Source organism: Dendronephthya gigantea, unplaced genomic scaffold (assembly GCF_004324835.1).
Source record: "Dendronephthya gigantea isolate DGI-Jeju-01 unplaced genomic scaffold, DenGig_1.0 000154F, whole genome shotgun sequence".
In the NCBI taxonomy this organism is placed as follows: Eukaryota; Metazoa; Cnidaria; class Anthozoa; order Malacalcyonacea; family Nephtheidae; genus Dendronephthya; species Dendronephthya gigantea.
This window is the reverse complement of record NW_021163164.1, coordinates 330741-344337: the sequence shown is the minus strand read 5'-3', so window position 1 is coordinate 344337 and position 13597 is coordinate 330741. Positions and strand designations below refer to the sequence as shown.

At 34.2% G+C, this 13597-nt stretch overlaps 3 protein-coding genes across 3 annotated transcripts; 1 reads left to right on the top strand and 2 right to left on the bottom strand.

Annotated features, from left to right (window-relative positions):
- Positions 1-305: 305 nt before the first annotated feature.
- On the bottom strand, positions 306-2014 carry LOC114537255 (uncharacterized skeletal organic matrix protein 5-like). Its single transcript, XM_028558390.1, has 5 exons — positions 1881-2014; positions 1590-1623; positions 1425-1479; positions 1195-1330; positions 306-1082 (listed from the first exon to the last, which is right to left on the bottom strand). Exons 1-5 carry the CDS (start codon positions 1950-1952, stop codon positions 555-557), a joined length of 825 nt encoding a protein of 274 aa, XP_028414191.1. The 5' UTR covers positions 1953-2014; the 3' UTR covers positions 306-554.
- Positions 2015-5088: 3074 nt separating this feature from the next.
- LOC114537244 (uncharacterized skeletal organic matrix protein 5-like) lies at positions 5089-5824 on the bottom strand. Its single transcript, XM_028558380.1, has 2 exons — positions 5681-5824; positions 5089-5577 (listed from the first exon to the last, which is right to left on the bottom strand). The coding sequence occupies exons 1-2, from the start codon at positions 5822-5824 to the stop codon at positions 5089-5091; spliced, it is 633 nt and encodes a 210-aa protein (XP_028414181.1).
- A 1048-nt stretch (positions 5825-6872) lies between these two features.
- On the top strand, positions 6873-9766 carry LOC114537226. The gene is made up of 2 exons (XM_028558363.1): positions 6873-7487; positions 9479-9766. The coding sequence occupies exons 1-2, from the start codon at positions 7258-7260 to the stop codon at positions 9639-9641; spliced, it is 393 nt and encodes a 130-aa protein (XP_028414164.1). The 5' UTR covers positions 6873-7257; the 3' UTR covers positions 9642-9766.
- The last annotated feature ends 3831 nt before the right edge of the window (positions 9767-13597 follow it).

Here is a 13597-nt window from a genome sequence, read left to right as displayed (position 1 = left end):
GGTAAATTAAATCAGTTCATTCTGTAGCTTTTATTTATTCATTGAATATTTTACTTTTTCCATTCTGAATACAACGCTAACAGCAAGCATTCAGCTTCGAGATGAACCACAAATGATTTTATAAATATCGATTTCAAAAGAACAATGAAGGTGCATGATGCATATATATAGAGCTATTCTAATGGTTCTGAGGGTCTTAATTTCGAGTGGAATTATACACACTTCAAATTCAAGCCAGGAACAGTTGATGGAAAAATCAACTGTTCCTGGCTGGAATTTAAAGTGTGTATAATTCCACTCGAAATTAAGACACTCAGAACCATTAGAATTTACCTACATTGAGTGAAGTGCCAAAAATCATATAAAGAGCTATGCTCAATGATCATTATCTACTTGTTTTAAAGTTATTAAACTCAAAGATTTTATTCCTGATGACATTGTCTAAATACCTGAAATTAACATGCTAGTGATGCTACATTATTTTGCAAGGCATCTATATGTATCTAATGTCACTATTTAGGGTACGTAATGGATCTGAAATGCGTGAATCATTTTCACTGCACTAATATGTATCCAAATGTTAGAATGTTTTCAAGCCACCTATTATATTCACCACAGGCTAGATTTACTTTTTGGTGAAAACCGTGGTGGCTAACACCAAAACCAATCCAGGAGTCGGGGCTTTTACAGTCGTCTTGGTTGTTGGCGATCAGCCCGATTCGGGCTTTAATGTCGAAATGCGGACCGTGCCAGGGAGAAATTTCGTTTAGAATATTAAAACCCTGAAGGTTGCAGTTTTCTTGCAAGGAAGAGTCCGCGATCAAAGACTTCCAAATACTTTTCTCAGCGGATGTGTTTCGATACTGTCCGTCTGCGATCAAATTGTACAACGAATGTGCTTTGTATTCGATCACCATCCATCTTCTGTCGCCGTTAACGGTCATGCCAAGACATATTTTCTTAAAAGGAGTGTTCCAGTAAGAAGCCAGTTTACTTTCTTTCTCTGTAAGTCCTTCAAGTCCATCTTCAACTGCATAACTTTCTTTGTTTGTCCACAAAGACGATTTATAGAAGAAATTTGGCTATGAAAAAAATGTTTAATCAGGCAGCGATTCTAAGTACTAGAATTATTTTGATTCTTTCTTAAACGAGAATATGATTGATTCGAGATGGTCATAATGTGGTCAAAATTACCTTATTTCCATCCACTTTCAACACTAGTGTCCAGCCTCCAGCTCCACAACCTGTGATATCTGTCATGTGACAATATGCTTTGTATGGTGTCGAGGAACTGTTCAACTGCAGGGTGTAAGCACCATCGGGCAAAGACCTAGATTAAATGAAAAATGTCAATTCAGATGCTTTCCAGCAAAAATGCAGACAAGAAAACAATCTCGAACTTGTGTGATGTAAATCAAACTTACGGTTTGTTGAGTAGTAAGTCTTTGCAAGATGAAACTAAATAGCACTGTTTTAATACTAAATCGAAAATGATAAAACTGGTTATGCTGCCCCGAAAAAAAAATCATAAATTAAAATCCGTATTGGTAATTGCACTCTATAATTATATGCATTCTTAGGAGTCATACCTGAGGAGTATATCTGACCAGGCTCTGTGCAAGTCTGAAAAGAACATCAATGCAATATGCAGTTATTATGTATAATTCGGTAATTATTTTACGCGAATACACGTATTGGATATAAAAAATAGATAAGAGTATTGTTTATGAAAACTCGTCCACTGTATATAGTCTGTTTCAATGATGAACATATCAATTCTCTTTCTCCATAAGTGCACGTTTTAGTTATAATGAAATATTGATAAGGTTTCAGCATTTGTACATGTAATTATTAAGATTGTTAAAATTTCATATACTTACCTTAGTCCTATTAGGATTTTTCAGTTCGTAGTAATCAAAGTCTTTGTGCCGATAAAAATCTTTTTCAGGCATCTCTGAAGCAATATCTCGGAGGAATTCACAATTGTTCTCTGAGTTTGAGCATTTTTTGAAATTAGTAGATCTACACGCTTCGTTATCACGGGCACAAAAGTAAATGCATTCTACTCCCGTTCCTGCGTGGACTTTTTCTATCACTTCGCTGTTCAAACGACGACCTTTGGAATGGTGAAAATAGGTAAAAGGTAAATAACAGTAAATGCATTATACAGCAAGCGCAAAATTGTTGATTTTTTTGATCGGAACTTCTTCTAGGGAGAAAGGACGCAATTAACATATGGTTAAATATTAACGAAGGCGTATTACTAATGTGAGTGTTTGGCAAGTAAATAACTAGAAATGCATTGGTGATGAAGAATCCTTCGCTTATTTGAACAAATTAATGTGTATTTCAAAAACTGAAAAGTCATATTGTGAAACCGCTGTTTAGTCAAAAAATGTGACGCGAATATTCAGTTGGTTTTTTTTCTGAAATAGTGAAACATGTTAGCTAATAATTTTTTGATTACGCTTACGCAGTAAAGTCCCTGCAAAGTTTGCTTCCACACAGCGATTTTCTTTGTGCAAGTCACTTAATTTGATACACAGATATAACTGCATCCATTGTTAGCAATGTTAAAGAATAACTTTAAGATACTAATTTTTCAATACACACCTTCATTTGGTCCTTGAAAGCAAAAATCAAGACAATATCCAAAAGGTTGAAGATTCAAGAATATCAGCAAGGAAAGACTGACTTTGACGAATGCACGAAGCAAACGTCTTGGTTGCAAAATCAATTCCACTGGTTGTTTTTGTTGGACAAGCGACATGTTTACCGTCAGTCGAAACCTCTTAACCTAATTCAATTCGATATTTCTTATCCACCTCAAAATTCTATAAACAGGCAACTCAACTCCAACAGAAAGACCTATTCGGACACCCGGTCTGCCTGTCTGAAAACAAGAACGAAGACTTGTTAATGTGATGTACATTCATCATTAAATATGCACGACGCTTTTTTTCAAATCATCATAATTGCCAACATATGCCACTTTCATTTGCCATTATATATGTTGACAAACTATATTGCATTCAGTGGGATGCTTTGAATGAAACGTGGAATATAGCGAACTTAAGCTTGCGAAAAAATAACACAACAAGACACAGAAATTTAAAAACTCATTTGTTAGTGAACCGTTAAGAAACTACTTTAAACCCATTGATAGTATGATCAGCCTGACAATTTGGTCCTGTTATGGAAATTTTATTTAGTTTCATTTTTCGTAAACACATTAATTTCTTTCAGCAAAAAAGCTGAATATTTACATAGGTATGATGCAAACTGCTTAAAAATATATACAAATAAGTAAAAGTATACTCATTAACGCACGACATTACTATATATTATTACATACAAATTTAACGATATTTAGAAAATGATATCAGAGGTCAAGGAAGAAACCTTTTTGCAAAATGAGGCTAGGAATAATGAGCTAATAAGCTTTGTTTACGGTATTTAGTTTTTGGCATTGCAAAATGAACTCTAGTAGAAGAGCATCTAAGGTTATAAGATTATTCAGTGGTTTCATTAACGCTTTCAATTAGCTCTTATTAATTCATTATCCGACGTATATTGGTCATTATTGACCCTTTCAAAACGGTTTTTGTTTCGGACTGAACACACGCGAACAAGTAAAAGAATTCGTTCGTCAAGCAAAATTCTGCTCTAAGGCGATCTTCCACCATTTTTTGCCCATTTTTACAGCCCGAAAAAAAATTTGCTTTGCGCAAAAAATATCGCTATAGTGGAAATTTTATTGCGTGGCTGTATACATCAATTTACATGAGTGGATATTGGACACCTGCAACTCCACCCGCAAAATAAAAAAGAGGCATAAAAAATGTTGTATAACACATAACTGCCTAAAATAGGAAAAAGCACTTCTCCATAATTCGGAGCGGAGAACACATGTTTATTATATAGGGGCAAAACACGTGATAAAAATGGACCTATAGAAGACAAAAGAATAAAACAAATTCGAATGCAATGCATTACGTTAGTAAGCCCGCTGAGCTTCACTGTTACTGGTGCGTGCATTCTCGTTCCCATTATGCGAAAAACCTGGGAAAATCCGCAGAATGTCGGCAGATTTTTCGCGTACTGCGTGTGAGAGTGTTGCACAAAATTACATCCGCGTTCCCACTACGGGAAAAACCTGGGAACTTTGCGCTGATGATTTAACCTTAATATAAAAATCTTTTAAGAATGAGATGTATTAAAGAACTGCCTCTAAAGCCATACTCCTGTTAAAAATCGTAAACCTGTATTAACAATCAAAGCCTTATTTGTGATGATATTTTTGGAAGGCCTAGAATTTACATGCTACAATATTTTAATGTCTCTGAAATGTCACCGTTTATGCTAATTCGTTATTTTGAATATATAAATGCTGAACCTTTTCACGTAAAAACTATATGCAAGAAAATGCCACGTTCTTACAACCCATAAGCTAGTTATCTTAATAATTATTAACTAGAAGGTAGCGTGCTATTTTACTGTTTATTATTGAACAAGAATGTATCCAAACGTCGCCAAATTTTTATCACCGTTATCGGGTTGGTGCCTAGCAACATTTCCACAGGTCTATCCAGTGGACCTTGCTCCATAGCCAATCCAAGAGTCACACGTTTCACAATCTTCCTGTTCATTGGCTACAAGTCTAATTCGCATTCTTAAACGTAGGTTTATGTTAAACCCTTCCCTGTTGCAATTTCTCTGAAGTGACGAGTCCGCAATCAGGGATTTCCATGCTGCTCTGTATTCTTTAATTCTTTAATCTATATATTTTAATCGTATTTAACCTTAATATAAAAATCTTTAAAGAATGAGATGTATTAAAGAACTGCCTCTAAAGCTATATACACCTGTTAAAAATCGTTACCTGTATTAACAATCAAAGCCTTATTTGTAATGATATTTTGGAAGGGCTGGAATTTACATGCTACAATATTTTAGTGTCTCTGAAATGTCACCGCTTATGCTAATTCGTTATTTGGAATATATAAATGATGAACCTTTTCACGTGCAAACTCATAAGTTATCTTAATAATTATTAACTAGAAGATAGCGTGCTATTTTACTGGTTTATTATTGAGCAAGAATGTATCCAAACGCCGCCAAATTTTTATCACCGTTATCGGGTTGGTGCCTAGCAACATTTCCGCAAGTCCTTCCAGCTCCATAGCCAAGCCAAGAATCACACGAATTACAATCTTCCTCGTTATTGGCTACGAGTCCAATTCGCATTCTTGAATGTCGGTATTCATTATTAAAGCCTTCCCTGTCGCAGTTTTTCTGAAGTGACGAGTCCGCGATCAGGGATTTCCATGCTGCTCTGCCAGCGGTTGTTGCCCTAAATTGGCCGTCTGCGATCACACTGTACAGCGAAGTTGCAGTGTAGTTGAAGCTCATCCATTTTCTGTCTCCGTTATACGACATACCCAGGCAAATCTTTGTGAACGGAGTATTCCAATACGAAGCCAACTTGCTTTCTTTCTCTGTCAATCCTTCCAGACCATCTTGTACTGCGTATGTCTCTTTGTTTGTCCACAGGGAGGAACCATAGATAAATGTTTTCTGGAAAATTGAAAGTTCTTCAAAATTGAAATTTATCATTTTCATTACAAATTTATTGTTTAAAAATTAATACGCACTATACTCTTCATAACTGCAATCTAACCTTAGTCCCATCAAGCTTCATCACTAGGGTCCAACCTCCAACCCCACATCCTGGGATATCTGTCATGTGACAATATACCTTATATGGTGGTGAGGAATGATTCTTCTGAAAGGTGTAGACACCATTGAGCAATGATCTAGACATGGTTATAAAAAATCTGCTAAAAAAATTCTGGAATAAATTAAAGGTTGAAATTCATTGACTGTAATAGACCTTTGTCCACTGGTGTAAATCTATCTTTTTAACTTACGTATTCTTGGCAAACAATTCTGTGCAAGATTGTGGAAAAGCCTACAAAAACGAAAAGAATATATTCGTTTGGACTCATTAAAGCACGAAGATTTATCTTGTATGTAAATACCTCGAACGTTTATATCTCATTTCTAGATCTCGAAATTAAACTCGTAAATCTGGAAGAATATCTCGTTCGAGGGCATTTGCAATGCTTAAATATTGTGCAACATCACAAGTTAAATTTTCAAATATGATTTTTCCAAGATGAATTCAAAATGGATTATAATTTGCATGTCCACTTTTTATATAGTTGTTCCTAAACATTATTTTAACAAAACATGCAGCTATATATGCAATATGTAACTCCCGTATAAGCAGAATTAGTGGACACTTCATATTTTTAACAGAATTAGAGGACAAAACATATTTTTATGTGATGTTGCTATGGTTTTCATAGTAGTGATAAAAATTTTGCAAATTGTTTGATAATTATAATAAAACCACCAAAATTGCATATACTTACCCTTAGTGCCGTAACTACACTGCAAAAAATGCATTTTCTCATTTGAGTAAATGTTACTCAATTTTTGAGTAATTGTACCGATTACTCAATAATTTGAGTAAATTTTACTCCTCATTCGGTAAAGAGAAACTTTACTCTCTCTTGCGAGTAAACGAAAACTCAAAATGTTGAGTAAAGTGTTAGAGTAATTTTTACTCCAATTTTTGCGCAAATTTTACTCAACTATGAGTAAATTGATGAGTAAAATTTACTCAAGCTTACGCAGGAGATTTAAATACTCACAAATTTGAGTAAATGTAAAGTTTTACTCTTTTCCTGAGTAAACGCAGCATTTACTCAAATCATGAGTTATGTACAATGTGTAAAATTTACTCAAAATTTTGAGTAAATACAACGTGTATCAGTTACTAAAAAAACACGTAAAAAAAAAAAGAGTAAACTTTACTTTTACTACAAAACTATGCCGGCCACATATATCTTTCCAGTATTTGGGGCTTATTTTGACGGCTAAGTTATTAACAAGGCCAAGAACATTATTGGTTCATATATTAATATCACATAATACCACAAATTAAATATATACAATATATATATTATAATGAGCCAATCATGTTTTGCGTTTCCTTCGGTATGCTAATACAAGCGTACGGATATAATTAATTATAATGCGCCAATCATGTTTTGCGTTTTCTTTGGAGGTAAATGCTAATACAAGCGGACGGATATAATTAATTATAATGAGCCAATCATGTTTTGCGTTTTCTTTGGAGGTAAATGCTAATACAAGCGGACGGATATAATTAATTATAATGAGCCAATCATGTTTTGCGTTTTCTTTGGCGCGACGATTCAAATGACTCCAATTTCATTGTCAGTTTCAAATCACCGTGAGCTTCAACGTGCGGTAAAAGCTTGTCTTTGTGTCTTGGTATATTCAAATATTTCTTTGCTCTATAATTCCGCTGAACTGAGAAAAAAATGTTCACAGTGGAAGACGTTCACTCATGGCTTATTGCAGTTGGCTTTGGCGAGTATTGCCAGACGTTTAAGGTATGTTTTTGAGCTTGTTGTTAGCGGGAGATGTGGCGCGCAAATACTCTGTAATTTACTCTTGTTGTCAAATCCAAAGTACAATCGCGCACAAAATGTAGATATTTCAAATTTCATCACTATATAAAAGATAGCATATGCATACACTACCTTTAATTGTAAATCCCCGAAAAATCGCCGTGACATTGGCGGGATTTAGCCTTTAGGGGCATTGCATATAGATACGGCAGAACGTCGATGTTGGACACCATTGTTTAATGGTTTATATGAGAATTTCGAGTGCGGCTTATTTGGGGCAAACTCTGGAGCCTTGTCTTATTTTCGCTCGTATGTAATGGCCCTCATGCTTATATGAAACTTAGGCAGCTTATATATACTGTTTATATACTGTAAAAATGATATTTTGATTGTAAGCAGTCTCCTTGTTTGATCTTGTATGAATTTGTATTGAATAATTCATATCAAAAATTCAATTTCAATTGAGAGGCCACTAAAAATTGTGTTCAGTTAATAATATAAAATTATGTATTTTGGAGCACTAATAGTAATTTACTTATGGTTTTCAAAACACCAATTCACAAAAGATTATTTATACCTTTGACCAATAGATCATTCAAGTAATCAGGTTGCACATAAAGTGTCAGTTATATATATATTGGCTTCATGAAAGGTCTTATACATAGAACCTATTACTTTATTTACTTAATGACCTCAGAACAAAGGTCTCACAGCAAGTATAATATATTGATTTTTTGAGCACACATGCTCTTAGATATGTAATAGCTTTGGTCTTTCATTTTCATTGGACAACATAAGCAATAAAGGTATATAAAAAGAGCATCAAACATTAGAGTCAAATTACTGTCACATTTAAAGGTAACCATGTTAAATAATTTTACTAAAAATTGTGTTTGGCAAATTATGAATTAAGTGACATTGCAGTTTATTGTTTTGAATATTGGCCCTGGCATTGCTGTTTAACAGCTTTTGTGTAAGGTGGCTTAGACCGCCTTTAACCATCAGCTCACTTGGGCAGCACATTTTGTGTTGCCCATCAGTGAGAATTGCAAAGACAATATTCAAGACATGTATACATTTATGTTGATGCAGTTCTGCTGCTGTGTAAGGTGGATTCCGCCTTTTACCAGTACCTCTTTTGAGTGGCTTGTCCGCTCATGAAAGAGGAGATATATAAATGAATACACTCTGTAATGTAATTTAATACAAGGTTTTCTTTTAGACTGAGGTGAAATGACAGTTTTATATGGGGCTTATACATATTTTTTATCAAATTTGTATTTAATAATAATTTAACTAAAAATTGTGTTTGGCAAATTAGGAATTAAAGTGACATTGCAGTTTATTGTTTTGAATATTGGCCCTGGCATTGCTGTTTTACAGCTTTTGTGTAAGGTGGCTTAGACCGCCTTTAACCATCAGCTCACTTGGGCAGCACATCTTGTATTGCCCATCAGTGAGAATTGCAAAGACAATATTCAAGACATGTATACATTTATGTTGATGCAGTTCTGCTGCTGTGTAAGGTGGATTCCGCCTTTTACCAGTACCTCTTTTGAGTGGCTTGTCCGCTCATGAAAGAGGAGATATATAAATGAATACACTCTGTAATGTAATTTAATACAAGGTTTTCTTTTAGACTAAGGTGAAATGACAGTTTTATATGGGGCTTATACATATTTTTTATCAAATTTGTATTTAATTGCACAAAAAATTCAGCAACTAACACTTAACAGTACTAAACATCTTATAAAATACAAGATTACATTTAAGTAATATATTTATCTTTTTTACTTGACACTTACTCTTTGATATGTGATATGGTCTAATGTGTTTGAGAGAACACAAGCTGCACCATCGCAAAAATAAACATGTGGCAAAATGAAAACTATAACTTGTTTTATTATTTATGACTAAATAAGTTACGTACCATGCTAAATGATTTAACTAAAAGTTGTGTTACTCAATATAAGTTGGACAGAGACATCAGCGATGAATGATAAAGAAATGGCGAGTTCACTAAGTAAGATCAAATACATGTCTTCTCCGAATCAAAAGAGAGAAAAAAGACAGGAAGACAAAGAAAACAAGAAAAAGAACGAAGAAAAAAGTGACTTAATTGGTACTGTTTTTTGAGGCGAGTTTCTTTTTACTTGTGTCATTAACATTATAGGCCAGGCTTGATCCTGGCTGCTAAGTAACAAAGCAATTACGAGGTCTTTATTTGCCTTACCGAGTACAGTACCCATTTGAGACAAACACCAGGGCGTTGGGTGAAAGGTTGCTTAACGCTCAAGTCTTCTGTCAATATAAGTCTATCTGAACGATATTTTATTTATCTTTTCTATAGGACGGAAGTTTCGAGAATGCAGCAAAAGAATGTTATGCAAGCGGTAAAGCTTCATTTTGCAAACAAGAACAATTATACATTATACATAGCAAAGTCTCTAGGTTATCTTTCTTCATTTTTACCGAAATGTACGTTATTTGCAAAATAAAATTTGTCCTCCAGATGCCAACTGTGACATCATGAGTTTTGCATTGATGACTGCATGTCATTTTACTATATTATTGACAATGTATATACCACTTTAACAAAACTTGAGGCTGTGATTGATTGTATATTCTGATTGTGTAACTGCGATTCGTGTGCTGCAAAATAGCAGGCCTGTTGTAAATTAATTTTTAAAATAGATAATTTCATTGAACAAGTTGTTTGTGTGCATTTTTTGTCTCGATCTACATTATTATGTAGTGCGGTGTATTCTTGTTATTCTCCTTGTTTCAAGTTTTCACTTTTTTTTTTACTCAGAATTGCGAGTAGCTGTCATCACAGTAGCTGAGCAATTTGGAAATCCAATTGGAAGTCAAATTACGCAAACGTTCGAGTAGCTTTACTCGTCTTTTGAGTAATTCCCGCGTTTACTCAAAATAAGGAGTCACTGTGGAAGCAATTTGTCCGAGTAACTGGTACTCGTTTTTTGAGTAGAAACTACTCTTATACTCGAGTAAATTTACCGAAATAATGAGTAGTTTCTACTCAAAAAATGAGTTCTAGTTACTCAAACAAATTGCTTCCACAGTGACTCCTTATTTTGAGTAAACGAGAGAATTACTCAAAATTGCGAGTATTTAACTGGGTTTACTCATTTAATGAGTAAATAAGGGTACATAGCTTTTGAGTACTTTGTACTCTTTTATTTGAGTAATATTTACTCAAAACAAGCGAGTAATTTTTACTCAAATATTTTGAGTATGTTTTACTCAGTATAATGTGTCACTGTGGAAGCAACATTTTACTCAATAATTTGAGTACAATTTACTCAGGATTTTTTGCAGTGTAGCACGATGATTTGGCGGCGGGGGTGAATATTCATACATCCAGTTCTGCCTTATGGATTTACTTTTTAAGTGCAATGGCTTACACAAGAAATCCGTCAGGCAGAACTGAATATATGAATATTCACGCCCCCCCCCTATAATCGCTCTAGTTACGCCCCTGCTTACCCTAATCCTATTAGGACTTGTCAATTCGTAGTAATCAAAGTCTTTGTGCGGATGAAAATCTTTCTCAGGCATCTCTGAAGCAATATCTTGAAGGAATTCACAATTTTTCTCTGAGTTTGAGCATTTTTTGAAATTAGTAGATCTACACGCTTCGTTATCACGGACACAAAAGTAAATGCATTCTACTCCCGTTCCTGCGTGGACTTTTTCTATCACTTCGCTGTTCAAACGACGACCTTAGGTAAAAAATAGGTAAACATTATACAGCAAGCGCAAAATTGTTGATATTTCTGATCGGAATTTCTTGTAGCGAAGCAATTAACACATAGTTAAATATCAATGAAGGCGTCTTACTAATGAGAGTGCTGAAATGCATTGGTGAAGAATGAAGAATCCCCACTCTTATTTAAACAAATTAGGCCCGTCTCACTCTCAGACGTCAAACTTTTCATGTGCCGAACCTAATGTTAATGAACTAAAATCTTTGATTAAGCTCATTTGCATTTGATTCGCCACATGAAAAGTTCGACGTCTGAAACGGGTCTTATTAATACGTATTTTAAAAACTGAAAGGTCATTGTAAGACCGCTGTAAAGTTAATAAATTATAAATGTGGCGCGAATGTTCAGTTAGTTTTTGTTCTGAAATAGTGAAACATGTTAGCTAATAATTTCTTGATTACGCTTACGCAGTAAAGTCCCAGCAAGATGTGCTTTCACACAGCGATTTTTTTTGTGCAAGTCACGTATAATTTGATACACAGATATATAACTTTAAGAGATTAATTTTTCAATACATACCTTCATTTGGTCCTTGAAAGCAAAAATCAAGACAATATCCAAAAGGTTGAAGATTCAGGAATATCAGCAACGAAAGACTGACTTTGACGAATGCACGAAGCAAACGTCTTGGTTGCATAATCAATTCCATATTCACTCGTTGTTTTTGTTGGACAAGGCACATGTTGGACAAGCGACAAGTGGAAACTTTTATCTTAAAGTAAAATTCCTTCTCAAAATGTTATAGACTCCAACAGGAAGACCTATTCTGACACTGGGTCTGCGTGTCTGACAACAAGAACGAAGACTTGTTAATGAGATGCATTCATCTGCGGTAGAGAGTTAAATCCGCCACGCAATCGTCCTTTTCAATTTATCATTAGTAACACATGTCAATTTGGCTTTAACAAACATACTAATTTATCGAGCTATATGTAACATGCCGAAACGAATGGCAGACTGTTCGACATGGAAAAATTACCAAATTAAGAAAAGTTAAAATATTAAAGTTTAAAAATTTTAAATTCAGTAGGATCGATGCACGATGATGCATGAGTGAAAAGGAAATGAAAACTTTTTCTAATATTAGTATTCGTTTCCTGAACACGATGAGCTATATATACCAATCAATAATGTTTATTGTAGCTATATACATCGAAATAATCCCAAAAAAGGCCACTTCATAGCTCATTGGTTCATGGTTCGTTAAATTTAGTTGCATCTTTGACATTGATAAAAAGCTTTTTATAGATTAGTCGTTTTTCGACAACGTCGCGTCGTGCTAAACTGTATATAGGATATTATTTCCAATATATAACACTTAAAAAATTGTTTTTAGTTAGTGAAACAAATATGGAATAACAACTGCCTAAAATAGAAAAAAACACTTCTCGACATTTCGACCTTTAGGAGAGTTATTATGAAAACGATAACTCATTTGGGTTTTCCCAGAAATTTCCATTCCATATCAAACATTTGTATTGCATGATTTTCAGTTACATCGACCGAATGAAGTAAGGAAAAAATTCGCACTTTTATTTCCAAGTTTTGAATAATTCAGTAACTTGTCACTGAATTATTACATGAGCCTTCATGAGAGACATAAGAAACAGAGCAGTAAAAACGAAACCTTTTGCAAAATAAGGCTAGAAATAATGAGCTTTTTATCTCACAGGTGTCTGATTCCATAATTTTGCTCCATTATAAAAAAACCTCTGTTTAAGGCATTCGGTTTTTGGAATTGCAACATGAATTCTCGTAGAAGAGCCTCTAAGGTTATATATTTCATCAAGAATATGGCGATGAAACTGCATTTTGAGTGCCGGGAAGATCTAAATAACGATGTTATATTTTATAATGTAGAGTTCTTCAAACACTCTAAAATACCAGCAGTTCGTTTCCGTTCTTCATATTTTGAGTATATTTCGAGAAGTATTTATAATTTTGAACTCGAAAATGCTAATCATTAGTAGATTTTCTATTGATGTAAAGTGAAAATGAACAATCCTTTGGGTTTAGTGTTTATAGTTTACAGGGTCCGCGTCTGCAGGGCCAATGCTTGTAGAACCATCTGCTCAAAAGAAAAGGTAAATTAAATTCACTCTGTAGCTTTTATTTATTTATTGATTATTTTAATTTCCACATTCTGAATACAATGCTAACAGAGGGAATTCAGCTACGAGATGAACTACAAATGATTTTATAGTAAACGTAATGCATCTGAAATGCCTGAATCATTTTCACTGCACTAATATGTATCCAAATGTTAGAATGTTTTCACGCCACCTATTATATTCACCACAGGCT

Excerpts from the sequence above, each read along its gene's own strand:
- LOC114537255 (XM_028558390.1), bottom strand. The coding sequence starts at position 1,952 with ATGCCTGAAAAAGATTTTTATCGGCACAAAGACTTTGATTACTACGAA. Across the intron at positions 1,480-1,589 it reads TGGTCAGATATACTCCTCAG|TATTAAAACAGTGCTATTTA; the intron begins GTATGACTCCTA and ends TTTTCGATTTAG. Across the intron at positions 1,331-1,424 it reads GACTTACTACTCAACAAACC|GTCTTTGCCCGATGGTGCTT; the intron begins GTAAGTTTGATT and ends CATTTAATCTAG.
- LOC114537244 (XM_028558380.1), bottom strand. The coding sequence starts at position 5,824 with ATGTCTAGATCATTGCTCAATGGTGTCTACACCTTTCAGAAGAATCAT. Across the intron at positions 5,578-5,680 it reads TGAAGCTTGATGGGACTAAG|AAAACATTTATCTATGGTTC; the intron begins GTTAGATTGCAG and ends TCAATTTTCCAG.
- LOC114537226 (XM_028558363.1), top strand. The coding sequence starts at position 7,258 with ATGTTTTGCGTTTTCTTTGGCGCGACGATTCAAATGACTCCAATTTCA. Across the intron at positions 7,488-9,478 it reads AGTATTGCCAGACGTTTAAG|TTGGACAGAGACATCAGCGA; the intron begins GTATGTTTTTGA and ends ACTCAATATAAG.